Source organism: Bubalus bubalis, chromosome 21 (genome assembly GCF_019923935.1).
Source record: "Bubalus bubalis isolate 160015118507 breed Murrah chromosome 21, NDDB_SH_1, whole genome shotgun sequence".
Classification (NCBI taxonomy): Eukaryota; Metazoa; Chordata; class Mammalia; order Artiodactyla; family Bovidae; genus Bubalus; species Bubalus bubalis.
Genome location: NC_059177.1, coordinates 8,055,863 through 8,082,484, shown reverse-complemented (window position 1 = coordinate 8,082,484; position 26,622 = coordinate 8,055,863). Strand labels below are relative to the sequence as shown.

General features: G+C 43.4%; 1 protein-coding gene across 2 annotated transcripts in view; it reads right to left on the bottom strand.

Moving 5' to 3' along the window:
* LOC102409816 (programmed cell death 6 interacting protein) overlaps nucleotides 1–14,196 on the bottom strand; it is a 69,566-nt gene extending 55,370 nt beyond the window's left edge. For both annotated transcript variants that reach the window (XM_006076064.4, XM_006076063.4), the window contains exon 1: nucleotides 13,845–14,196. In XM_006076064.4, coding sequence (XP_006076126.1) covers nucleotides 13,845–14,053 — 209 coding nt within the window. In that variant the 5' untranslated portion in view covers nucleotides 14,054–14,196. The remainder of the gene's footprint in view (nucleotides 1–13,844) is intronic.
* Between the last annotated feature and the right edge of the window lie 12,426 nt (nucleotides 14,197–26,622).

Genomic DNA, 26,622 nt, shown 5'->3' with positions numbered 1-26,622 from the left:
AACACAGTGTAATACAGATACAAAAAGTCATATAAATGGGTATGTGTATTTCCTAAATTTATATGCTGAGAGGTTCTAGCAACAATAATACTAAGTAGCAAAAAGCACACCTAGAGTCCAGATAAATTATGCTCTGCATTAAATGGAGCCAGCGTTGGGACTTCCCTTGGTGGGCCAGTGGTTAGGACTCTGCACTGAACTGCAGGGGGCACGGGTCCCATCCCTGGTCCAGGAACTAAGATCCCATAAGCTGCGAGGTATAGCCAATAAATAAATGAATTAATTAATAATTAACAAACAAACAGAGCTCCTTAGAGAAATGAAGGACCCCATGGATGAGAATGAGAAAATTCAAGTCAAGCCTAAACATCCAGCTATGCCAGAAAATTAAGGAAGTACTTAAAACATGAGGAGGAAATGTCAAAAGTACACAGGAACTAGCTGAAAGCAGCTCCCCACTAGCCAAGTCCAGAATAATTCAAACAAATAGCAAATCATACTCCACTGAGGAAAATAAGATCATTCTAAAGTAAACAGAACAATTTAACAGGGAAAACTCTACCCTGATATACAATGCCAACCAATGAATCTAGAAGAAACAACGAGGTGAGCAAAGTCACGACGTGGCCCCTTTCATAATATCTGATTCAGGTAAAATCATTAACAGAAAATAAAACATAAGTTTGATGGAAACGGGGTATTACAGAATCTCAAAGTATCTCCCCACAAGATCAGATCAGATCAGTTCAGTCGCTCAGTCGTGTCTGACTCATTGTGAACCCATGAATCACAGCCCGCCAGGCCTCCCTGTCCATCACCAACTCCCGGAGTTCACTCAAACTCACGTCCATTGAGTCAGTGATGCCATCCAGCCATCTCGTCCTCTGTCATCCCCTTCTCCTCCTGCCCCCAATCCCTCCCAGCATCAGAGTCTCTTCAAATGAGTCAACTCTTCACATGAGGTGGCCAAAGTACTGGAGTTTCAGCTTTAGCATCATTCCTTCCAAAGAAATCCCAGGGCTGATCTCCTTCACAATGGACTGGTTGGATCTCCTTGCAGTCCAAGGGACTCTCAAGAGTCTTCTCCAACACCACAGTTCAAAAGCATCCATGCTTCGGCGCTCAGCCTTCTTCACAGTCCAACTCTCACATCCATACATGACCACTGGAAAAACCATAGCCTTGACTAGACGAACCTTTGTTGGCAAAGGAATGTCTCTGCTTTTCAATATGCTATCTAGGTTGGACATAACTTTCCTTCCAAGGAATAAGTGTCTTTTAATTTCATGGCTGCAGTCACCATCTGCAGTGATTTTGGAGCCCAGAAAAATTAAGTCTGACACTGTTTCCACTGATTCCCCATCTATTTCCCATGAAGTGATGGGATTGGATGCCATGATCTTCATTTTCTGAATGTTGAGCTTTAAGCCAACTTTTTCACTCTCCACTTTCACTTTCCTCAAGAGGCTTTTGAGTTCCTCTTCACTTTCTGCCATAAGGGTGGTGTCATCTGCATATCTGAGGTTATTGATATTTCTCCCAGCAATCTTGATTCCAGCTTGTGCTTCGTCCAGCCCAGCGTTTATCATGATGTACTCTGCATATAAGTTAAATAAATAGGGTGACAATATACAGCCTTGACAAACTCCCTTTTCCTATTTGGAACCAGTCTGTTGTTCCATGTCCAGTTCTAACTGTTACTTACTACTTAATATAACTCATTAACTGTGAGGTCAAAAAAATTGGCGGACACCATCTTAACAAAGTGATAAACATCAAACGTTACCAGCAATGGGACAAATCAACCTCATGCTTTTCTTAATGTGCATTAAAAAAAACACAGCATCACTTGGGTTTGTCCAACAGCCCCACCATGCATAAAATCCAAAAAAATAAGAGGCAAGCCCTTTTACTAAGGGACATTCTACAAAGTAAGCAGCCTGTACCTACTTTTCAAAAATGCCAGTCTTGAAAAACAACGAAAAACTGATGAACTGTTCCAGATTGAAGTAGACTAAAAAGGCAATTAATTGCAATGCAAGATCTGGTATTAGATACTGGACCTGTAAACATTAATAGGAAAGTCAGCAAAATTTCAATGAGTACAACAGATTAAATGGTAATATTTAATCAATGTTAATTTCCTGACTTTGAAAGCTGTACTGTGGTTATGTAGGAGAGTATTCCTGGATTCCCACTATACTTATAATTCCATCCAAAAATTGTGATATCATTCATTACCCAATTTTCCAGCCTCAACTAAGAACATTCACTACACACTGTAGGCATTAAGATTCTGTGCTCTCTCCTGGCTCAGGGCATTCACCCATTTTCTTTCCCTTCACCCAGAAACTTTCCCATCACAATTTCCCATTTTTCTCGTCCTCATTCATTCACTCTTTCAACAAAGACATACTAACAGTTTGCATGCATGCTAAGTCGCTTGAGTCATGTCCAACTCTTTGCAACCCTATGGACTCTAACCTGCCAGACTCCTCTGTCCATGGGATTTTCCAGGCAAGATTACTTGAGTGGATTGCCATCCCCTCCTCCAGGGGATCTTCCCAACCCAGGGATCGAACCCAAGTCTCTTATGACACCTGCATTGGCAGGCGGGTTCTTTACCACTACTTGGGAAGCCCATGCTAACAGTCTGCCATGCACCAAACACAGTTCTACAACAGGAATTCAGCAGTACATAAATATTAAAAAATCTGCACCCTTGTAAAGCTTACTTTTAGAGCTGGAGGCAAAACAAAATTAAGTAAAAATGCAGAATAGCACATAGCGCTAAATGCAATGGGAGATGCACGATACTGGATGCTTGGGGCTGGTGCACTGGGACGACCCAGAGGGATGGAATGGGGAGGGAGGAGGGAGGAGGGTTCAGGATGGGGAACACATGTAAACCTGTGGCGGATTCATTTTGATATTTGGCAAATCTAATACAGTTATGTAAAGTTTAAAAATAAAATAAAATTTAAAAAAAAAAAAAATAAATGCAATGGGAGAAATAAAGAGGTGAGAGGGATAAGGTCATGTGTATGGGGTGACGTGAGAAGGCTACAGTTTTTTTTTTAATAACATGGTCATTGGACTACATAAAAGTAAAACAAAAAAAAAATTTTAATGTCATGTATAATAGGGCATGAAGGAAGTGATGGGATGTGGGGAAAACCATCACCAGTGGAAGGGAGAACAAGTGCCAGGAATCTGAGAAAAACGTATGCCTGAAAATACCTCTGCACAATAAGGAGGATATGGCTGGAGAGCAAGCACAGGAGAAAACAGCAGATGAAATCAAGGAAGTAATGATGCCTCGAGTGCAATCTGTAAGACTTTTGGCTTCTACTACTGCTTAAGAGGAGGAAGCACCAAAGGGTGTGGACAAGAGTAACACGAGCTAATCAATTTTCAGATTCACCCCAGATCCTCTGTAGAAAACTGACTCACAGGTGTGCAAACGGCAGGAGTCCAGAGAAGTCAGGAAGCTACTACACTGAAGCAGTCAGGAGGTGGCATGGTGGTGGCAGAAGCAACAGCAGCAGTCAATGTCATGCCTTTTCTAAACGCCTCTCCACTGACAATCACTTAGGGCCCGGAACTTTCCCTTCACAACTTACCACAGTCAGTTATGTATTAATCGGTTCTAAACTCCCTGAGAGCAGGAACTGGATCTTATGTGCTAAGCTTCATTGCTAGCTCCAAACAAAAGAATCAGCAAAATGCAAAGTTTTCAAAAAGCAACTTTTTTATCTCTGAAACGTAAAACCTGAGATTCTGTTTTGAGAACAAATAGGAACTACTAAAGAATGTGTCCATAAAGAGAGACAAGTGAGTACAGAGACCCTGAGGCCACAGCCCCTAAGGGCGAGCCAGCATAGCAAAGGGGCCAACAGGGCTACAGAGCAGGGATCCCCACACTTAGTCTTTGGGCTTCCCAGGTGGCTCAGTGGTAAAGAATCTACCTGCCAGTGCAGGAGACGTGGGTTCGATCCCTGGGTCGGGCAGACCCCATGGAGGAGGAAATGGCAACCCTCTCAGGTATTCCTGCCTAGAGAATTCCACAGACAGAGGAGCGTGATGGGCTACAGTCCATGGAGTTGCAAAGAGTTGGACATGACTGAGCACATCCTAGGCCTTGCCAGAACAAAGGCAAAAATCAAGGATAACATGCAGGTACCTGTTACAACATAACAAGAGAAAACATCTGCCCTGCCCTGCACCCTTTCTACCTAGTTGAGCCACCTCAGATGATGGGATCGCTAGGGACAGGTATCTAACTACCATCAGCTGAAGTTCTCTGAAGGAAGAGTATTCAGTCAGGCAGTGAGAAGTCCAGGAGACAAGACGTGGGTAGTGGTCAACGCAGTCAGTTTTGATCTCTGCCCCGGTGACACTCAAATTCCGGCACGCCTTCCTCCCTTGCCAGAGAGTCCAGCCATCTCAACCTGGACAGCTGGCAAGAGATAAGGTGACTTGCTGAGTCACCAATTCCTGGTTCAAGATTACATCATTCACTGCCAAGCCACTGCCAAGCAGAACATCCAATGTGTAGTGACACCTAAGCAAGTCCTGGGCAGCAGTGAGGCCTGGCTACCAGCCAGGGAGGCAGCCACTGAAAATGAAAGGGAGGACGGGGCAGAGGGGAGCACCCTACCCAGCTCTCCAAGGCTCCCAGTGCCAACCCGGTAGAGAGTGCCCCAGACCACACAAAAGCAGGCAGCTGGGCAGGCCTTCATTTGCTGCCCTCTGCTCTAAACCGGAAGGAAGTAGGAGGAAATGAAAATACTCGCTCTGCAAATGGACCAAGGAAAAAAGAAAGGCTACACAGAACATACCAAATTTCTTTGTATCTATTTACTCCAAAGCTTTTGGGGTTAACTCTCAAAATTTGACTTGTGTGGGGTAACAGTACATTTATATCCTACATTTAAATGCCTAAAAGCTACGTGATGGAATTCTCAAAGTAAAATAAGTGTCTTAGGATAGGTTGGCTTCCTTTGTGGTTGAGATGGTAAAGAATCTGCGTACAATACAGGAGACCCAGGTTCGATCCTTGGGTCGGGAAGATGCTCTGGAGAAGGAAACAACAATCCACTCCAGTTTTCTTGTTTAGAGAACTCCATGGACAGAGGAGCCTGGCAAGATACAGTACATGGTGTCGCAAAGAGTGACATGACTCTGACATGAACCAGGAATTAGTGACTCAGAAAGTTGCCTTATCTTCTGCCAGCTGTCCAGGTTGAGATGGCTGGACTCTCTGGTAAGGGAGGAAGGGCTTCCCTGGTGGCTCAGCAGATAAAGAATCCGCCTGTAATGAAGCAGACCTGAGTTCGATCCTGGGTTGGGGAGATCCCCTGGAGATCTAGCCACTTGAGTATTCTGGCGTGGAGAATTCCATGGACTGTATAGTGCATGGGGTCACAAAGAGTCAGACATGACTGAGCAACTTTCATTTTAGGATAGGTTATATACCATGAAATGTAAGCATGAAAAAATGAAACGTAAGTACAGTAGTCACCGGAAATCATTAATACCTGATTTCATAGTATGGAGTAAACTCCACGAAGAAACTAACTCTTTTCAAAAGAAAGGAGACATTGCTAACCACAGGTTCAGTTCAGTTGCTCAGTTGTGTCTGACTCTTTGGGACCTCATGGGCTGCAGCACGCCAGGCTTCCCTGTACATCACCAAAGCCCAGAGCTTACTCAAACTCACGTCCATTGACTCGGTGATACATTCCAACCATCTCATCCTCTGTCGTCCCCTTCTCCTCCAGCCTTCAATCTTCTCCAACATCAGGGTATATTCAAACGAGTCAGTTCTTCGCATCAGGTGGCCAAACTATTGAAGTTTCAGCTTCAACATCAGTCCTTCAAACGAATATTCAGGACTGATTTCCTTTAGGATGGACTGGTTGGATCTCCTCGCTGTCCAAGGGACTCTCAAGTCTTCTCTGATACCACAGTTCAAAAGCATCAATTCTTTGGTGCTCAGCTTTCTTTATAGTCCAACTCTCACATTCATGCATGACTACTGGAAAAACCATAGCTTTAACTAGATGGACCTTTGCTGGCAAAGTAATGTCTCTGCTTTTTAATATGCTATCTAGGTTGGTCATAATTTTTCTTCCAAGGTGCAAGTGTCTTTTAATTTCATGGCTGCAGTCACTATCTGCAGTGATTTGGGAGCCCAAAAATATAAACTCTCTGTTTCCATTGTTTCTCCATCTATTTGCCATGAAGTGATGGGACCAGATGCCATGATCTTAGTTTTCTGAATGTTGAGTTTCAAGCCAACTTTTTCACTCTCCCCTTTTACTTTCATCAAGAGGCTCTTAAATTTTTCTTAACTTTCTGCCATAAGGGTGGTGTCACCTGCATATCTGAGGTTACTGATTTCTCCCAGCAACCTTGATTCCAGCTTGCACATCATTCAGTCCAGCATTTCTCATGATGTACTCTACATATAAATTATATAAGCAGGGTGAAAGTATACAGCCTTGATATACTCCTTTCCCGATTTGAAACCAGTCTGTTGTTCCATGTCCTGTTCTAACTGTTGCTTCTTGACCTGCGTACAGATTTCTCAGGAGGCAGGTAACGTGGTCTGGTATTCCCATCTCTTGAAGGATTTTCCAGTTTGTTGTGATCCACACAGTCAAAGGTTTTGGTGTAGTCAATAACGCAGAAGTACGTGTTTTTTTGGAATTCCTTTGCTTCTTCTATGATCCAACGAATGTTGACAATTTGAGCTCTGATTCTCTGCCTTTTCTAAATCCAACTTGAACATCTGGAAGTTCTCAGTTCACATACTGTTGGGAGCCTCGCTTGAAGAATTTTGAGTGTTACTTTGCTAGCGTGTGAGATGAGTGCAAATGTGTGTGAGTTTGAGCATTCTTTGGCATTGCCTTTCTTTGGGACTGGAATGAAAACTGACCTTTTCCAGTCCTGTGGCCACTGCTGAGTTTTCCAAATTTGCTGGCATGTTGAGTGCGGCACTTTCACAGCATCATCTTTTAGGATATGAAATTACCCAGCCGATAAAAACTAATAACCATGCCACATTTTGCAGCATTTGCTCTCTTCAATGGCCCACACTCTGTCTGTGGAGTGTGTTTCTCTCTGAATCCCAGTAAATTCATTTCTTACCTATCACTTTGTCTCTCACTCTATTCTTTCTGCGATGAGACATGAAGAACCTCAACTTCATTCGAAACTGAAACCAGGTAGTGTGGGTTTTGGCTGGGTTCAAGGCCCAGCACATGGGTTCTAGTCCCAACCTGAGATGAACAGTTTCAGACACACGGCACATGCTGGAAAAACAGGAGCTACAGATTCTTATTTTGCAAATATTCAGAAATGTTTTTTATATTCTCTAGTACCCATGGATGGAGGAGCCTGGTAGGCTGCAGTCCATGGGGTTGCGAAAAGTTGGACATGACTGAGCGACTTCACTTTCACTTTTCACTTTCATGCATTGGAGAAGGAAATGGCAACCCACTCCAGTGTTCTTGCCTGGAGAATCCCAGGGACGGGGAAGCCTGGTGGGCTGCCGTCTATGGGGTCGCACAGAGTCGGACACGACTGAAGCAACTTAGCAGGAGCAGCAGTACTTTAAGAACTCAATGGCTGTAGAGCAAATAACTAAGAACTCAACTTTTTAAATCTCATGGGGAAAAAAAATAGCAAACGAATATATTTATTTTAATATACCAAAGATAAAACAAATTTCCATTCAGTTCAGTTCAGTCCCTCAGTCGTGTCCAACTCTTTGCGACCCCATGAGCTGCAGCACACCAGGCCTCCCGGTCCATCACCAACTCCCAGAGTTTACTCAAACCCATGTCTGTTGAGTCAAAGATGCCATCCAACCATCTCATCTGTTATCCCCTTCTCCTCCTGCTCTCCATCTTTCCCAGCATCAGGGTCTTTTCAAATGAGTCAGCTCTTCGCATCAGGTGGCCAAAGTACTGGGAGTTTCAACTGCAACATCAGTCGTTCCAATGAACACCCAGGACTGATCTCCTTTAGGATGGACTGGTTCGATCTCCTTGCAGTCCAAGGGATTCTCAAGAGTCTTCTCCAAAAATTCTAATTAAAAAAAAACTTTTTAGGGGGATGGTATGGAGACCAAGAATAACCAATCCACATGGAAAGTGATACCGCAACACAACTCACATAAGCCATCCAGTCCCAGTCAGTACTGAAGGCTGGGCAACTCCAAGCCCACCAACCAGATACAGAAGACCAGAGCGCTGGGCCAGGTATCGATTAGAGCCAGTGGATGCCTCCTGCACCTTATCTTCACACTTCTTTCTTTGCCCAATCTATCTCATGAAGAATCACTCACAGAAGCACTGCTGCAGTAGAGTATGGCAGCAAATTCCCTCCAGGATTACAAATAATGAAGACAGTCCTGACAAGCCACTTTATTTATCAAACAAAGATTTTAACTTTTCCTGTTAAATTTGTGTTTACTCATTTATGTAGCATAAATAAAATTAACTCAGCCAAACTAAGGTCTGGCAACTACAGGTACTCCTTGAGATCAAAGGTCAAGTATTATTTATCTTTATATCCACCATACTCTATTTGATTAACAAACTGTAGCAATGTCGTTAGAGCTAATATTATCTCAATATCTTCACCACCAATCAGAATGTAAGCAACAGCTGAGAAGTAAAATGGAACAGCAATATTTCTTTCTTGATTTATAAAACATTAGTGCTTGGGAAAATTTCCAGAAATTATGAAACTAGTTCCATCAACTTTATTTTACAAAGAAAAAGAGTACCATAATGCAGCAAACTACGTATTAACCCACAAAAAAGTGACACACAAATTTAGAAATTTTACAAAAGCTATATAAAAGACTCACATTAAAGAAAACTAAAATTAAAAATTATTTTAAAAATGTCAACAAGAATACTACATACCAAAACCAGTTGAATGCAACTGAAAGCAGATTCAGAAAAAACATACAGTCCTAAATGAGATGTATTCGAAAAACAAAAAAAGATGAGAAGCTAATCATTCTATACAAAAAGAGGAAAAAGAAACAAGTGAATGACAGCATAAATCCAAAGATTAAGCAGACTTGGTTTAAAAAAAAAGATGGCTCTGCACTTTCAAGAGATCTGATTGGGGGGTGGAGGGTAATTATACGCAACATCAGAAATAAGAAAAAAATTGTAACAACAGATTTTGAGGAGAATAAAACACTTTTCAGGATTTCATTACTCAAACTCTGAGCTTCTGAGCTTCCACTGCAGTGGGTGAGGGTTGATCCCCATTTGGGGAACTAAGATCCCACATGACAGGAGGCAAGACCAAAAAAAAAAAAAATTGCAAGGACTTTTGTGTGACAAAAGATACCATAAACATAAGAGACAAAAAACAGATTTAAAGATAATATTTGTACTATAAATAATAGAAAAAGGATAAATTGCCAGAAAATGTACAGAACTCTTAAAAATCAGTAAGGAAAACACAATGTAGAAAATGGGCCAAAAAAAGGACATGCAATTTACAGAAAAAGAAAGTGGCCAGCCAGCAAACAGAAAATGCTGGCTCTCAGAGATATCAAGGCAATGCAACCTAAAACTGGGTACGATCTTGCACCCATCTATTCAGCAAAAAGCAACTTATTTAAATTATTAATCAGTGAGTATTCCTGAGGATGTGGAGGGAAAAAAATTTACTTGCCAAGGAGAATGCAAATTGATATAAACACAGAAGAAAGCTGAAAATGCAAATACGCTATTTGCCAAACAAAGAGATCTGAATAAACAACCTTCTCTGCTCCCTCTCTCAAACTTCCACTGGAAAGGCAATAAAAATTAAAAAGATGTAACTGCACTAGGACAAAAAGAATGGGAAAGGGCACAACAGCATACAAGAATTTCCAATGAAATTTTCTAAAAGGTGAAAGAAAAGTGAATAAATGAAGCAGACACAGCTGAAAAATCTAACTGCCTAGACAGAAAGCAGGCAAATTGTGCAAAGAAGCCAGACAGGAAACTTGAGGGGACTTCCCTGGTGGCCCAGTGATTAAGACTTTGCCTCCACTGCAGGGGATGTGGGTTCCATGCCTGGTCATTTGAAGATCTTTGCAAGAAATCTTGAGGACAGGCTCACTCTCGGGAAAATGTTCAGGACAGCAAGCGCGGCTCAGGTGGGCACTGAGCGCAGCTAAGTGGGGACAAAGGGAACTGAGAGCCTATTGAAAGTGAAGACAAAGTGTGAGTTTCTCAGATGTGTTCTCTTAGGTTCTCTCGCCATAGGATTCTCCAGGCAAGAATACTGGAATGGGTTGCCATTCCCTTCTCCAGGGGATCTTCCTGACCCACAGATTGAACCCAGGTCTCCCATATTGCAGGCAGATTCTTTACCGGCTAAGCCACCAGAGAGCCTACTGATGGTGCTAATCGCCTACATCATTACCTCTCCTTCCTTCCTAAGAAAATCACATATTTTAGCTGGGTATATGCATGCCCTTAATAAAAATTCCTTTACCTCTCCTACCCTTCCAAGATGTGGACATACATAATGGCCAATAACATACGAGCAGGGTGTTGTGGGGCAGTTTTCAGGTAACATCCTAAAGGCTGAGCCTTCTGCCTCCCCCCTCCCTCCCTCCATTCTCTTGTCTAAAAGTTGAGTATAACTGCTATCTGGACCCTGGGAACGAGGACTCTAGCTTTTACAGAGCGGATAGCTGAAAGGAGCCTGAGCCTGATAAATTTCACAGCACCATCCCTTTGCTGTGCTGTACTTAGTCGTTCAGTCATGTCCAACTCTTTGTGACCCCATGGACTGTAGCCTGCCAGGCTCTTCTGTTCTTGGGGATTCTCCAGGCAAGAATACTGGAGTAGGTTGCCATGCCCTCCTCCACGGGATCTTCCCAACCCAGGGATCAAAATCAAGTCTCCTGCATTGCAGGCCAATTCTGTACAGTCTGAGCCACCAGGGAAGCCCAAGAATACTGGAGTGGGTAGCCGATCCTTTCTCCAGGGGATCTTCCTGCCCCAGGAATCAAACCGGGGTCTCCGGCATTGCTGAGCTACCCGGGAAGCCCATACCATCCCTAAGCTATCTAAACTATCCCTCTACCAACTTTTTACACAAGACCAAAATCATAATTTAACTCACTGATAATCTGAGATCTCCCACATACAGCTGAATTCAACCCTCGTACAGCAACATAGATGATATAAAACTAAAACAGGCTGACACAGAAAAGTCCATACATGAATGCTGCTCATCCTCCATTTTTTCGATCAAATTTCAGAAAGCTGACAACCAGGCTTTTTCATGGAAGGAGACTAAGCTTTCTCTACAAAGAAATTAATCACCACAAAAGACTGGTATAAGCTGGTTATCTGGAGCTTCCCTGCCCAAAAAACCATCCCATCTGATCACCTAGTAATCAGATTCAATATTTACTAAGACACTCCTGACCAATTTGTACTTAAAGTCACTTTACAAAGGATAACATTCACTTTTAATATTACAACACATAAACGTGTATTTTAGGAAATTTTAAAAGTTCGTCTAAAAACAAAAAGGCAAGTCCATCACTGGACCTATATGTGTAGAGCTGTGTGCCAGTACTTACGAAGCTAGTTTCTATTCTTTAGGAATTAAAAATCTTCTTTTTCAAAAAGTTCATTAAGTTAAAATATGTAAATTAATGCTGTTTATACAATTATCAAAATATAATTATTAACAGTAAAATATTCTGCATAATTGGATGAACCCCTCCATAACAGGATGCATACCAAAGATACTTTTGTACATACCTCCATTATCAAAATGTAATACACTGTACTAATATCTATCAGCTTACCCTAACTCCACCCAAAAAGCAAGAATGTGCTAATATGAGGATAATGCAGAGAGGACTAAAGAAACAGTTTCAAACAAACTGTGTCTGCAAGAGCCCTAAAACCTAGAAACAGTTCTCACATTTACGCCTGGGAAAATACTAAAAGAATGCACAAATTAAAAAAGTTTTAAACCTCATATTACCAATATTCACTATCCTTTCTTGTCTATCAAGTCTCTGAAGACGCCACTGCTCCTTAAGTGTTGAGACCAAACCCAATGCATTCTTGTTTTCATTTCATACCATGACCCATGCTTTGTAAATACTGCTAGTGAAAAATCCTCACTGAACGCGACTCAGGTCTAGGTAAGAGCACGTTAATATAAAGAATGTCTAAGTATTCATAGGTTAACTTTTTAAAAAGCTTATACTAAGTATCAAGCTAATGATCTTTGAAACCCAAGTCTTATCTTTTAAAATTTACCACCAAGGGGTCGTAATCTGTTCAGTACCCTCCTCCTGGAAAACTGACTCCATACTAATGCTACTTTAATCCATGCTGCACCGAGAAGTTAAACCAGCAGAGTGACTCAGAGGAGGGCGATTAGGCCATTTCCCACTGCACATGGGCACAAGCCAATCCAATCAGAGGCCTCCGTGGACTTTTGCCAGGGCACAGAAGAAAAGCACTCTTGTGTAAGATCCTGACTGTTAAGACCACCGTAATTACAGGAGAGCCAGTGGCCATCTCTCCGGATTACAGGAACAAAGCTCTTCTAAGAGGAAAACATCCTGGAGGCAGAATCATCTCCAGGAATGCCTAAGGAAGCAATATTCGTTGCCTTTTCAGTTAGTTTAACCTGAGCGGCTCCTACTTGCGTCTTAATATAGCTGTGTTTTTCCTGTGAAATGAGACTACATTAGACACAGAAAATGTGATCATTAAAAAGGTGAGCGAAAGAATTTTTTTTTAACTATAAAGTACTATAAAAATGTCCTGCCATCCTAACTGGAAAGTTCTACAGAAAAAACTCATTAAATACATCCTGAGTTCACTAAACATTTACTAAGATAACAAATTTACTCCATTATGTTCATACCTGTTTGTGAACAAACTGATTAAAAGGAACCTATCTGGAACGTTCTGTCATTCAAGTTTAAATTTTAAATAATGGCAGCTCCTAACCAATGGACGGAGAAGGCGATGACACCCCACTCCAGTATTCTTGCCTGGAAAATCCCACGGACGGAGGAGCCTGGTAGGCTGCCGTCCATGGGGTCACACAGAGTCGGACACGACTCAGCGACTTCCCTTTCACTTTTCACTTTCATGCATTGGAGAAGGAAATGGCAACCTCCTCCAGTGTTCTTGCCTGGAGAATCCCAGGGACGGGGAAGCCTGGTGGGCTGCCGTCTATGGGGTCGCACAGAGTCGGACACGACTGAAGTGACTTAGCAACCAATGGAATTCTCCATCGGTCGTTCGGTTGAGATGAACTTAGGAAGAGGGTTCATTTCAAAGTGGACAGTATGGAGTAAGTAACAAACATGAGTTCCAGAGCCCCAATTCTGCCACTTCCCTCAAGCAAATTACTATTATGAAATTCCAACCTGGCCAACAAAGTTTTGCGGTGATGCAAAAATGGAGGAAGGGAGGAGTCTCACAGACAACCCCCACCCCCCGCAAAAAAAAAAAAAAAAAAGTGAAGAAAACTAGTTCTGGGTAAATGTGACAAGAGAGACTGAATACGTGGTAGACTGTTCCTCCCAGGTGGCCGGTCGGCCGGGCCTCGGACGACCGAGGACGGCGGACCGCGGCGGGCAGACAGGGAAAGCGGGTGGGGTCACCCGGGCCTGCAGCAGGAAGAAATGCAGACCACACCTACGCGCCGGGCCAAGCCGGGGTGGGGCGGCCGGCCAGGCCGTGGGTATGAAGGAGTCAGGAAGGGCGGAGGAAGCAGGGCAAGCGGCAGGCCGCCGACAGCCTCCCCCTACCCGGCCCCAGGCCCACCTCAGCAGCGTCTCGAGCGCGCCCTCGTGCTTGTCCAGCGGGCGGCCGAGCGCGGCGCGCCGCAGCTTGCTGAGCTCCTCCGCCGCGCGGCAGTACTGGGCCTGCTCCTCCCCGCCGCTCGGGTACGTCTGCTGGATGAACTTCACCAGCGGCTTGGCCAGGTCCACCTCCGAGGTCTTTTTCAGCTGTACTGAGATGAACGCCGCCATGGCGAGCGCCTCGGCCGCCCTTAGGGCCAAAGACACCACGGGACGGCGACGAGGGCCGAGGGCCGCGGAGTACCGGGCCGGCGGACGGGCGGACTGAGGGGCTGACGGACGTGCGCTCCGCTTGCGCTTCGGGTCCGGCCACTTCCGGGAGCTCCGGCGCAGGCGCACTCGGCGCGCCGCCCGCGGTCACGTGAGGGAGTCGGGGAGCCGGCTGCTCACCTGGGCCCCACTCGTCCTGGGCTGAATCTTGAGGTGCCAGCCTGCCCCACCTGTGGAATTTTTCTCTTTTCTTCTACTGTTTCGGCAATTGGGCCGAGCGCTTGCATAAAAATGACTTCCTGCATTCGAACAATTTCCCAGGGAAGTACTGTTACTGGCACTGGCGCGAGTTTGCGGCCACCTGCCCAAGACCTGGCTGCTTCAGGGCTATTGTGACCTATGGTGATTGATTCGGCGGGGTGCTGTGCACAGATGCTGTGTTCACAGTGAGTCGAACAGGCAAGGCCCTTGCTCTTGTGCAGCGTACTGTCAGGTATGGACACAGATACTAAGGTGGACCAAAAAAGTATCTTGGGGGTCTTCCCAGGTGGCGCTAGTGGTAAAGAATCACCTGCGAATGTGAAAAAGTATCTTGGTACAAAAAGCAGGGTGCTTGGGATGTAGGGTATGAGGGTCCCTCCAACGAAGCTAGTTTAAATAATTACAATTATTAAATAATTAGAGACAGCTTTTCTGAGGAAGTGAACTTTAAAAGATCTGCAGTTTGAGGGATTTCCCTGGTGGTCCAGTGGTTAAGACTGCATGCTTCCACTGCAGGGGGCTCAGGTTGGATGGAAGATGCCAAATTAAGTGGCCAAAAAAGTTAATAATAGTTATATGAAGTGTATTTTTAACAAGGGGAGGGGGGCTACAGTTTGATAAGATGCTTGACCTTAGGAGAAAGGAAGAGAAGCGGAGAAAGTAGAGGCTAGGGAGGCTCTCCCAGACCAAGGGACAAAGGCCCTAGAAGGCAAGCACTTCAGCTTCCCATGTTCAGGGAGTGGAAACAGTGTGGCAACAATTTTAAAAAGCAAGTGGAGACTGGATGAAATTAGATTGGAAGAGTACATCATGAGAAACGCTGGGCTGGACGAAGCACAAGCTGGAATCAAGATTGCTGGGAGAAATATCAATAACCTCAGATATGCAGATGACCCACCCTTATGGAAGAAAGTGAAGAGGAACTTAAAAGCCTCTTGATGAAAGTGAAAGTGGAGAGTGAAAAAGTTGACTTAAAGCTCAATATTCAGAAAACGAAGATCATGGCATTCGGTCCCATCACTTCATGGGAAATAGATGGGGAAACAGTGGAAACAGGGACACAGTTTATTTGGGGGGGCTCCAAAATCACTACAGATGGTGATTACAGCCATGAAATTAAAAGATGCTTCCTCCTTGGAAGGAAAGTTATGACCAACCTAGATAGCATATTCAAAAGCAGAGACATTACTTTGCCAACAAAGGTCCGTCTAGTCAAGGCTATGGTTTTTCCAGTAGTCATGTATGGATGTGAGAGTTGGACTCTGAAGAAAGCTGAGCGCCAAAGAATTGATGCTTTTGAACTGTGGTGTTGGAAAAGACTCTTGAGAGTCCCTTGGACTGCAAGGAGATCCAACCAGTCCATTCTAAAGGAGATCAGTCCTGGGTGTTCTTTGGAAGGAATGATGCTAAAGCTAAAACTCCAGTACTTTGGCCACCTCATGTGAAGAGTTGACTCATTGGAAAAGACTCTGATGCTGAGAGGGATTGGGGGCAAGAGGAGAAGGGGATGACAGAAGATGAGATGGCTGGATGGCATCACCGACTCAATGGACATGAGTTTGAGTGAACTCTGGGAGTTGGTGATGGACAGGGAGCCCTGGTGTGCTGCAGTTCATGGGGTCGCAAAGAGTCAGACATGACTGAGTGACTGAACTGAACTGAACTGAAGGCATCAAATCTTTCAGACCATTAATAGAATAAGTAGGAAGCTATAAATGGCATTTAAGCAATGGTGACATGATACCATTCGTGTTTAAAAGACCACCCTGTGCATCAACCTTGTGGGGTGTCATGAAGTATACAGTATCATCATCTGTGATCTAGTCCAGTCAAAAATGTTTAACTTGACTCTGTCAGTTCTTTGCATCTAACACAATTTATGAGAAATGCAGGGGATAAAAGAGCAAACTAAATGATACCATACAAAGTAAGCAAGCAAATCCAGAAGGTGGAACATTGCGCAGAAAAACTGGTCCCATCTCTTTAAAAATTGAGAGTTAAGGGAAAAAAAGCCCCTGCCTCTATTAAAAGAAATATGAGGGACATAGAGTCTGGATTGAATCCTGATTTGTACAGACTACCTATGAAATTTCTTTTCAGAACAACTGAAGAAATGTGAATATAGATGGACTGAATATGAGCTGGAAACACAGTACCATGAAAAGGTGGAGTTTGTTAACTGAAAAGGGCAAGTCACAAAACAATACATATGTTACAATATCTCATTTTGATTACAAAATGCACATATGTATATTTATGTAGTATGAAAAAAGATCTAGAAGGATTTTACATAAGTTGTTTGTGTTGCCAAAACTTGGCCAGCTCTTCACAGAGACAGGGAGACAGAGTTTTGGATGAAGCAGAAAGAGTAGCTTTTATTGCTTTGCCAGGCAAAGGGAGCCACAGTGGGTTTCTGTCATCAAGACCATGTGACCCACTGTGGAGGGGGTAGTGAGGAGTTTGATAGTGGCCAGGGAGCAGGGTGTGATCAGCTCGTGGACAGTTCTTGGACTAGTTGACATCAAGGTGAAATTTCAAGCATCATCAGTTCAGTCTAGAGCCCATGTTCTCCTGGTCAGCAGTTTTCATCTACAGGGGGTATGCTTCCTGTTACAAATTTTAGGAATATGTGTCAGGCCTTTATCTATATCTTTCAGGAAACTGTAAGTTGAGTGATTCTGCCATGTGGCTGAATTATAGTCTAAATTGTTACCAGTTCCCCAGCCGAATAGCTATTCTTTGTTTCTACATTATCACATTTCCTGATCGTTAACTCTTGAGTCAGCCTTTTACTTCAAAAGAAAACGATGCACGGGCTTGTACACAATTTCATTAGCAGCTGTGCTCTTTGGAAGTGAAAATGTTTATATATTTTTGTTTATTTTTTATTTTCTTTATTTTTGCCTATCTTTTTGTGTAATATTTTTAAATTCATTGATTTATCTGACTGTGCTGGGTCTTAGTTTTGGGATCTTTAGTTGTGGCATGCATAGTTTTAGTTGTGACATGTGGGATCTAGTTCCCTGACCAGGGATCAAACCCAGGCGTCCTGCACTGGAAGCTCAGAGTTCCAGTCACTGTTCAGTTCAGTTCAGTCACTCAGTCGTATCCGACTGTTTGCAACCCCATGAACCGCAGCACTCCAGGCATCCGTGTCCATCACCAACTCCCAGAGTTTACCCAAACTCAGGTCCATTGAGTCGGTGATGCCATCCAACCATCTCATCCTCTGTCGTCCCCTTCTCCTCTTTCCCTCAATCTTTCCCAGCATCAGGGTCTTTTCAAATGAGTCAGCTCTTCGCATCAGGTGGCCAAAGTATTGAACAAGTTTCAGCTTCAGCATCAGTTCTTCCAATAAACACCCAGGACTGATCTCCTTTAGGATGGACTGGTTGGATCTCCTTGCAGTCCAAGGGACTCGAAAGAGTCTTCTCCAACACCACAGTTCAAAAGTATCAATTCTTTTGTGCTCAGCTTTCTTTATAGTCCACCTCTCACATCCATACATGACTACTGGAAAAACCATAGCCTTGACTAGATGGACCTTTGTTAACAAAGTAATGTCTCTGCTCTTTAATATGCTGTCTAGGTTGGTCATAACTTTGCTTCCAAGGAAATTTTCCTTCCAATCACTGTACCACCAGGGAGGTCCCCTTTTTGTGTAAGTTTTACAGCATATATCCTGCTTTTGTTATAGAAGTTTGTTTGGCCACAGTTTCTTTAATTTTTTAAAATTTATTTCAGTTAAAATATTCCAGGTTAAAATAAATAAAATAGCCATGTAGAGAATGCATTAGAGGAAGGCATGATAGAAGCAAGGAGCCAAATCATAAGACCATTTCAGAAATTCAGACATGAGATCATGAAAACTAGCATCAGCAGTAGTGAGCCAGGCTCCCAGATTTGGGGCCTGAACCTCTGAGCTGTCAGTGGGATCATTTCCTGATATATTAAAAAACAAAAAATAAATGAGAAATTTCTTGGCAGTCCCATGGTTAGGACTCTGCTCTCATTGCCTAGGTCCCGGGTTCTTTCCCTGGTCAGGGAAGGAAGATCCCAGAAGCCCCATGACGTGACCAAAAAGAAAAACAAAAAACTGATGGATAATCCACTGATGGGCTCAGAAGATGGGAAGTGTTTATACCAAGCCTTCAAATGGAGTCCCTAAACTGACAGTTGGGTATGTGAGATTCAAGCTCCAAGAAGACATCTTATTTAGGAATCAACAGTGAGCATACAAATTAATTGTAAACCTCTGGAACTAGAAAGGAACACAAAGAAATTGAAATAGATCGGAAGCTGTGCTGGGCTCTACTTAGTCGCTCAGTCGTGTCTGACTCTTTGAGACCCCATGGACTGTAGCTCAATACACTCCTCTGTCCATGGGAATTCTCCAGCTGAGAATACTGGAGTGGGTTGCTATGCCCTCCTCCAGGGGATCTCCCCAACCCAGGGACTGAACCCAGGTCTCCTGCATTGCAGGTGGATTCTTTACTGTTTGAGCCACCAGGCAAGCCCAGGAAGGAAGATGAAAGAAATTAAAATAGATCAGAAGCTGTCAGGAAATATAATACCAGATTATGTCTTTCTTAAGACAGAAAGAGTATTTTGTACACTGGCTGACAGGACTGATACACTGGGGAGAGGATGAAGATTCAGAAGAGCAGAGGATGACCAAAGGAGCCAAGTGCATGAAAAGAGGAGAAGAAGGTCTCCCTGTGACCAGAGCAGGGAGGGTCTAAGAAGAGGGATTAACTGTCAGAAAGATGAGGGATGTGTCCTTTGTTGAGGCAGATGGAGGGAAAAAGGAAATGAACATTGGTGCGGTTGTCTGGCATTGATCCCAGGAAGATTAAGGTGATCTTATCTGATAGAACCTGATCTATCTCTGTGTATCTCTCCAACTTTATGTTTGCTGCTTGTTCCTCATTTATTCCTGCTTAGTCACATTGGTCTTAGTTCCTCAAACTCTAAGATCTTTCTTTCCTCATGTGACCTGGAATACTTGACCCTTTTCTTCGTACGCTGGAAGAAATGCCTCCTCTCCAGCTCACCATCGAAATTAGAACCCCCACCCCTTGTTAAGGTCCAACCCAGCCATTGTTTATTCACTTCATAACACTTGTAGCAAGTATTTTGTTACTTTATTTAATTTTTTCTGACTATTGTATAAGCTCTTTAAGGGCAAAAAATTTTTGTGTTTGTTTGTGTACTATTAATCTCCAGCTCTTAGCACTTGGTAGGCAACTCACTGCGGAGAAGGCAGTGGCACCCCACTCCAGTACTCTTGCCTGGAAAATCCCGGAGGGGCCTGGTGGGCTGCAGTCCATGGGGTCACTAGGAGTCGGACACGACTGAGCAACTTCACTTTCACTTTTCACTTTCATGCATTGGAGAAGGAAATGGCAACCCACTCCAGTGTTCTTGCCTGGAGAATCCCAGGGATAGAGGAGCCTGGTGGGCTGCCGTCTATGGGGTCGCACAGAGTCGGACACGAGTGAAGCGACTTAGCAGCAGCAGCAGCAGGCAACTCACTGAATGTTTTTGAGTGAGTGAACGAGTTTCACTGCTTGCAAAAAAAAGAAAGAAAAAGTCAACTATCAAAATAACACAGTTTCCATGGACTTCCGTTCAGTGGTTGGGACTTCGTCTTCCAATGCAGGGGGTGCAAGTTTGATCCCTGATCTGGAAACTAAGAATCTCACATGCCTCTTGGCCAAAGAACCAGAACATAAAACAGAAACAATATTTTAACAAATTCAATAAAGACTTAGAAAATGGCCCATATTAAACATATACACACACACACTTTCCCCTCAATAGCTTGTACCCTCATTTATTAGGCATTAGACCAATGGCCAAAGAAGGAGGGTATATAAGCATAGGCCATGATAATAAACAATTTCAAAAATCTCAGCATCTTAACATAATAAACATTTGTTCCTTGCTCATTTGGAGTCTTCTGTGGGACCAGCAACTCTCCAGGGTAGGTAGCTGTCCTCTAAGCAGTGTCTCTTTAGTTCAGACTAGTTTGATCCTGCGGTTCATCCGTCTCATCATGAAACTCGTTTCAAAGGGGCAGAAGGGACTTGTCACATCAGCAGCTGTTCACTGCCTCAGCCCTTTTACTTCCATTACCTTTCATTGGCTAGAACGCCTCACATGACTCCATCACACCAGGAGCGGTGGTCTTTTGTATGCCCATGAGGGCCCAGAAAACTGGATGTTAGGGAGCCCTAATGATGCTTTCCGAAGATGTTTCACTGCTTCCAAACTCACTTATGATAACAATGATTTTCCATCTGTGTAATGCTAGGTCACTTCAGTCATGTCCAACTCTTGGCAACCCTGTGGGCAGTAGCCCACCGGGCTCCTCTGTCCGTGGGATTCTCCAGGCAAGAATATTGGAGTGCACGGCTGTGCCCTCCTCCTGGGGATCTTCCCGACCCAGGGATTGAACCGGTTGTCTCTAATGTTCCTGCATTGGCAAGTAGGTTCTTTACCACTGGTGCCACCTGGGAAGCCCTCTGTGTAATGAAACTCCATACAATTTCTTACAGTGTATCCACAGTGTAACATTTTGGGGAATATTAAATCAATAAATTTTTCCTCCCTGATAATCCCTGGTTCTCGTCTGGCCCATCATTACTCCCACTGCTGAACTAATGGAAATCATCCTCGTTGGATAGACAGAATCCTGCTGAAAAAAGCTTTGAGTTTCAAAATAGAGTCTTTCAAGTCCGTGTTGAAACAATAGCCTGAAAGTAAGTGCTTGTGGTTTTTGGAAGAAGTGGAAGCCTTGTGGAGGAGAAAAGAAGCTTATAAAAGCCAAGCCCAGAAGACTGTAAGAAAAGAGTTTTTATAGTAAATGAGAGAGTAAATAGGACAAGGATTTGATGTAAGGAAAGTCCATGCAATGCAAGAAAGAGAATGCCCTATTTGTTGCTGAGAGGAAGAGTCTAAGAAAGTAAAGGACAGAAGGCAAGGGAGGTGTCCTCACTTCCTTATTCAACACTCGCAGGGTAAATTTAAAGTGTTGCAGGGGGTCACAGGAGGTGACTTAGAGGGAAGGAGGCATGGAGTAGAAATGTTCAAATAGACTTGCTGAAATCAATAACACTAAGGATGGAGGGAACTTCCCTGGCAGTCCAGAGATAAAGACTAATCACTTCCACTTCAGGGGACATGAGTTCGATCCCTGGTCAGGGAACTAAGATCCCACAAGCCCCATGGCATGACCAAAAAATATGTATTTTTTTCCTAAAGCCAAAAAAATTAATAAAAGAGCAAATCAACTGCACAGGCAGAAACAATAAAAATAACAACAGAATAAATATGGCACAGAATTATATGGCAAATTGAGATCAAACCTAACAGTCATGTAATAAATGTAATTGGGTTTAAACCAACATTGAAAGAAAAAAATTTAGATTGAGTCAAAAGGACAACCCAAATGTGATAGATTGTAAAAACTGGCTACAACTTCTCCCTTCGACTATGACTTTGCAACGTGATGTTATAGATCATCTCGTCAAGAACTGGAGTCTGTTTCTCCATCCTTCTGGAGAAGGAAAAGGCTACCCACTCCAGTATTCTGGCCTGGAGAATTCCATGGACTGTATAGTCCATGGGGTCGCAAAGAGTCAGACACGACTGAGCGACTTTCACTTCACTTCACTTCTCTATCCTTAAGTCTGCGTTGTTGATGTAAATTGCTTCGGCCAATAGAGCATTAGTAATCGTGACGCAGACAGACACTTCAGCCCTTGGAGCTTGTCCTTTCTGACTGCACTAGAAACGTGTCCTCCCTGTGTGTAGGCTAACCTGCTGGATTATGAAAGACCGGCCCAGTCATCCCCCAGCCCTCACCAATGGTGTGCTAATCATCACGTGTGATGTGCTAAGTCACTTCAGTTGTGCCTGACTCTGTGACCCCATGGACTGTAACCTGCCAAACTCCTCTGTCCATGGGATTCTCCAGGCAAGAATACTGAAGTGAGTTACCATATTTTCTCCTCCAGGGCATCTTCCCGACCCAGAGATCAAACCATAGGATTCTCCAGGCAAGAGTACTGAAGTAGGTTGCCCTTTCCTCCTCCAGGGGATCTTCCTGATCCAGGGATCTTACCCCAGTCTCTTACATCTCCTGCATTGGCAGTCGGGTTCTTTACAATTAGCTCCACCTGGTGAATTAGGGTATTTTTAGATCATTTGGCTACCAGCCAACCCCCAGCTGATGTTAGTTAGGTGACCAAGCCCATCAGTTTTGCTGAGCCAGCCTAGATGGCAAATGCCCAACCCACAGAACCATGAGCTAAACAAAAGACTTGTTTTAACCCATCGTTTCATTACAGTTTGTTGTGCAGCAAAAGCTAACTGATACACCAACATGCCACATACAAGCAGTACACCTAAAACAAAGTGGTTCAGAAAGGATAAATAGAAATAGACAAAGATACACCAGCCACATGAGAACAATAAGAATGCAGAAGCTCTTATCTTGATATCAGACAATTGAAGCCAAAAAAAGATTTAAATATGACTAAGGACACTTCATAATGCTAAAGGATAAAATTGTCCAGAAAAAAAAATGTACCTAAAACTACAATATAGCTTTTTAATACCTGTGTATCAGGTAGCCCAAAATATCTATGTATCAAACTAATAAATTTCAATCTTTTGGTCAAATGCTTGAGTAGTTAAGAGAATTAAAAGGAATATCACTCAGGGATGATGCAAAAAAGACACATTTGGAAGCATGGTCGGTGGGTTAAATCCACTCTGAATAATAGGTAATACTATGTAATGTAAAGTAACCTCATTATAAGAGATGTGGCCTTGAAAATTATAGGGCAGATGAAAAAGTATATATTTTCCACTTTGTGGTTAGGCTGTATTCTTTATAAAAAGTAATGTTTGCCTTTGGGAGATGGTGATTCAACAGTCCCCTGTAGCACCTTTCATGGAAACAAAAAGAATCTCATCTACAACTCGGAGTAACCTGGAGTTTATTCCCCCACCTTGTACTTTGTAGGATCTGAATAGTCCAAGTTCCCCACCCTGCCCTCACCCACCACACTCCCTCCCAGGGTCTTCCTCTAGCCCTGTGGTTCTCAACTTCGGGTAATTTCGCCCCCAGGAGACGTTTGGCAATGTCTGGACACATTTTTGGTTGTCACAGCTTTGGGGGTAGGGGAGTGCTACTGCCGGATAGTGGGTAGAGGCCAGGGATGTTACCTCCAACACCCAAGACAGCCCCACGCAACAAAGAGGCGTCCTGCCCAAAACGTCAGTTGTACCCAGGGCGAGAGTCACTCTTGAAAAGCATGTGGTCATGCAGTCAACCCTCTGTATCCGTGCGTTCCTCATCTATGGATTCAACCAATAGTAGATCAAAAATACTTGGAAAAAATTTTCCAGAAAGTTCCAAAAAGCAAAACTGGAATTTACCACAATGGCCACTGTTTACATAGTGTTAATGTTGTATTAGGTATTATAAATAATCCAGAGATGATTTAAAGTATATAGTAGGGGACTTCCCTAGTGGCCCAGTGGCTAAGATCTGTGCTCCAGTGCAGAGCATCCAGGTTTGATTCCTGGCAGGGAATTAGAGTCCACACGCCATTAACCAAGAGTTCGCATGCCAAAACTGAAAAGATCCTGCGTGCCCCAAAGAAGATCCCACATCCCACAACTAAGACCTGATGCCAAACAAATACATTTAAAATTTTTTTAATAATTTATAAATATTTTTAAAAATATATGGTAGGATGTGCATAGAATATATGTAAATCTACACCATTTTAGATGAGGTACTTGATCATCTCTGGATTTTGATATACATGGGGGTCCTGGAACCAATTCTCCATGGATACTGAAAGAGCACTGTAATCTGGTGGACTTTGAGGTTATCCTGCTTCTCACATATCTTCACCCATTCCCCTTCGCTAAGTACCCTAGTCCTCACCTGGGTAGCCTCACTTCTCTCTATGTGCCTTTTTTCTTTTGTCCTTTGTCTTAGGCCTTAACGGATAAGGATGTGGCTCAGGCCTTAGCTCATTACTGCAATCCCATCCTCAAGCCCCAGTAATTCAGAAAAAAAAAAAAATTTGACCCAATTCTGGATGCTGAGATATAAAGAGGTTTGTCAGAGGTCTCAGAAAAGGAAATGTCTTTGCTATTTTGACAGAATTTCTGAAAGTGACCTTTCCTTCCCTAGATGTGGATGAGGAAGCATGTTTCTGTACGTCAGGGTTCGTTCTTGTGTGCAACAGAAATGAACTGTGTATAGTTTAAGCAGAAAAGAATGTAATAAAGGATATGTTGTTGTTCCATTGCCCAGTCATGTCCAACTCTTTGTGACCCCATGGACTGCAGCACGACAGGCCTCTCTATCCCTCCTCATCTCCTGAAGTGTGCCCAAGTTCATGTCCATTGCACTGGTGATGCCTTCCAGCCATCTCATCTTCTGACGCCCTCTTCTCCTTCTCCCCTTAGTCTTCCCCAGCATCAGAGACTTTTCCAATGAGTCAACTGTTAGCATCAAATGACCAAAATACTGGAGTTTCAACTTCAGCATCAGTCCTTTCAGTGAGTATTCAGGGTTGATTTCCTTTAAGATTGACTGGTTTGATCTTCTTGCTATCCAAGGGACTCTCAGGAATCTTCTCCAGCACTAAAGTTTGAAGGCATCAGTTCTTTGGCGCTCCATCTTCTTTATGGTCCAGCTCTCACAACCGTACATGACCACTGGGAGGACCATAACCTTTACTATATGGACCTTTGTCAGCAGAGTAATATCTCTGCTTCTCAACACCCTGTCTAGGTTTGTCATAGCCTTCCTGCCAAGAAGCAAACGTCTTCTGATTTCATGGCTGCAGTCACCATCCAAAGTGATTTTAGAGCCCAAGAAGAGGAAATCTATCACTACTTCCACCTTTTCCCCTTCTATTTGCCATGAAGTAGTGGAGCCGGATGCCATGATCTTAGTTTTTTTAATATTTACTTTTAAATTGGATATCACTTCAGTTCAGTTCACTCGCTCATTCATGTCCGACTCTGCGATCCCATGATCCACAGCACACCAGGCCTCCCTGTCCATCACCAACTCCCAGAGTTTACCCAAACTCATGTCCATTGAGTCGGTGATGCCATCCAACCATCTCATCCTCATATAAGTTAAATAAACAGGGTGACAATATACAGCCTTAACGAACTCCTTTTCCTATTTGGAACCAGTCTGTTGTTCCATGTCCGGTTCTAACTTTTGCTTCCTGACCTGCATACATGTTTCTCAAGAGGCAGGTCAGGTGCTCTGGTATTCCCATGTCTTTCAGAATTTTCCACAGTTTATTGTGATCCACACAGTCAAAGGCTTTGGCATAGTCCATAAAGCAGAAATAGATGTTTTTCTGGAACTCTCTTGCTTTTTTGATGATACAGCAATTTGATCTCTGGTTCCTCTGCCCTTTCTAAAACCAGTTTGATCAGGAAGTTCACAGTTCACGTATTGCTGAAGCCTGACTTGGAGAATTTTGAGCATTAGTTTACTAACGTGTGAGATGAGTGCAATTATGCAGTAGTTTGAGCATTCTTTGGCATTGCCTTTCTTTGAGATTGGAATGAAAACTGACCTTTTCCAGTCCTGAGGCCACTGCTGAGTTTTCCAAATTTGCTGACATACTGAGTGCAGCACTTTCACAGCATCATCTTTCACAATTTGGAATAGCTCAACTGGAATTCCATCACCCCCACTAGCTTTGTTTGTAGTGATGCTTCCTAAGGCCCACTTGACTTCACATTCCAGGATGTCTGGCTCTAAGTGTGTGATCACATCATCATGATTATCTGGGTTGTGAAGACCTTTTTTGTACAGTTCTTCTGTGTATTCTTGCCACTTCTTAATATCTCCTACTTCTGTTAGGTCCATATGATTTCTGTCCTTTATTGTGCCCATCTTTGCATGAAATGTTCCCTTGGTATCTCTAATTTTCTTGAAGAAATCTCTAGTCTTTCCCATTCTATTGCTTTCTACTGGATATATTGAAGGATATATCCAGTCGTTAACACTCTGAGCTCCCAATGCAGAGCGCCTGGGTTCAGTCCCTGGTCGGGACTGAACATGCCACAACTAAGACACAGTGCAGCCATATACATAATTTTTTTTTTAATGTCCAGACCTTCATGGAATCCTGGAAAAGCCAGAGAACCCTAGGACACAAGGCAGAATATGTCGTATTGCTCCAGAGAAAACACTACTGCTTCCCCGT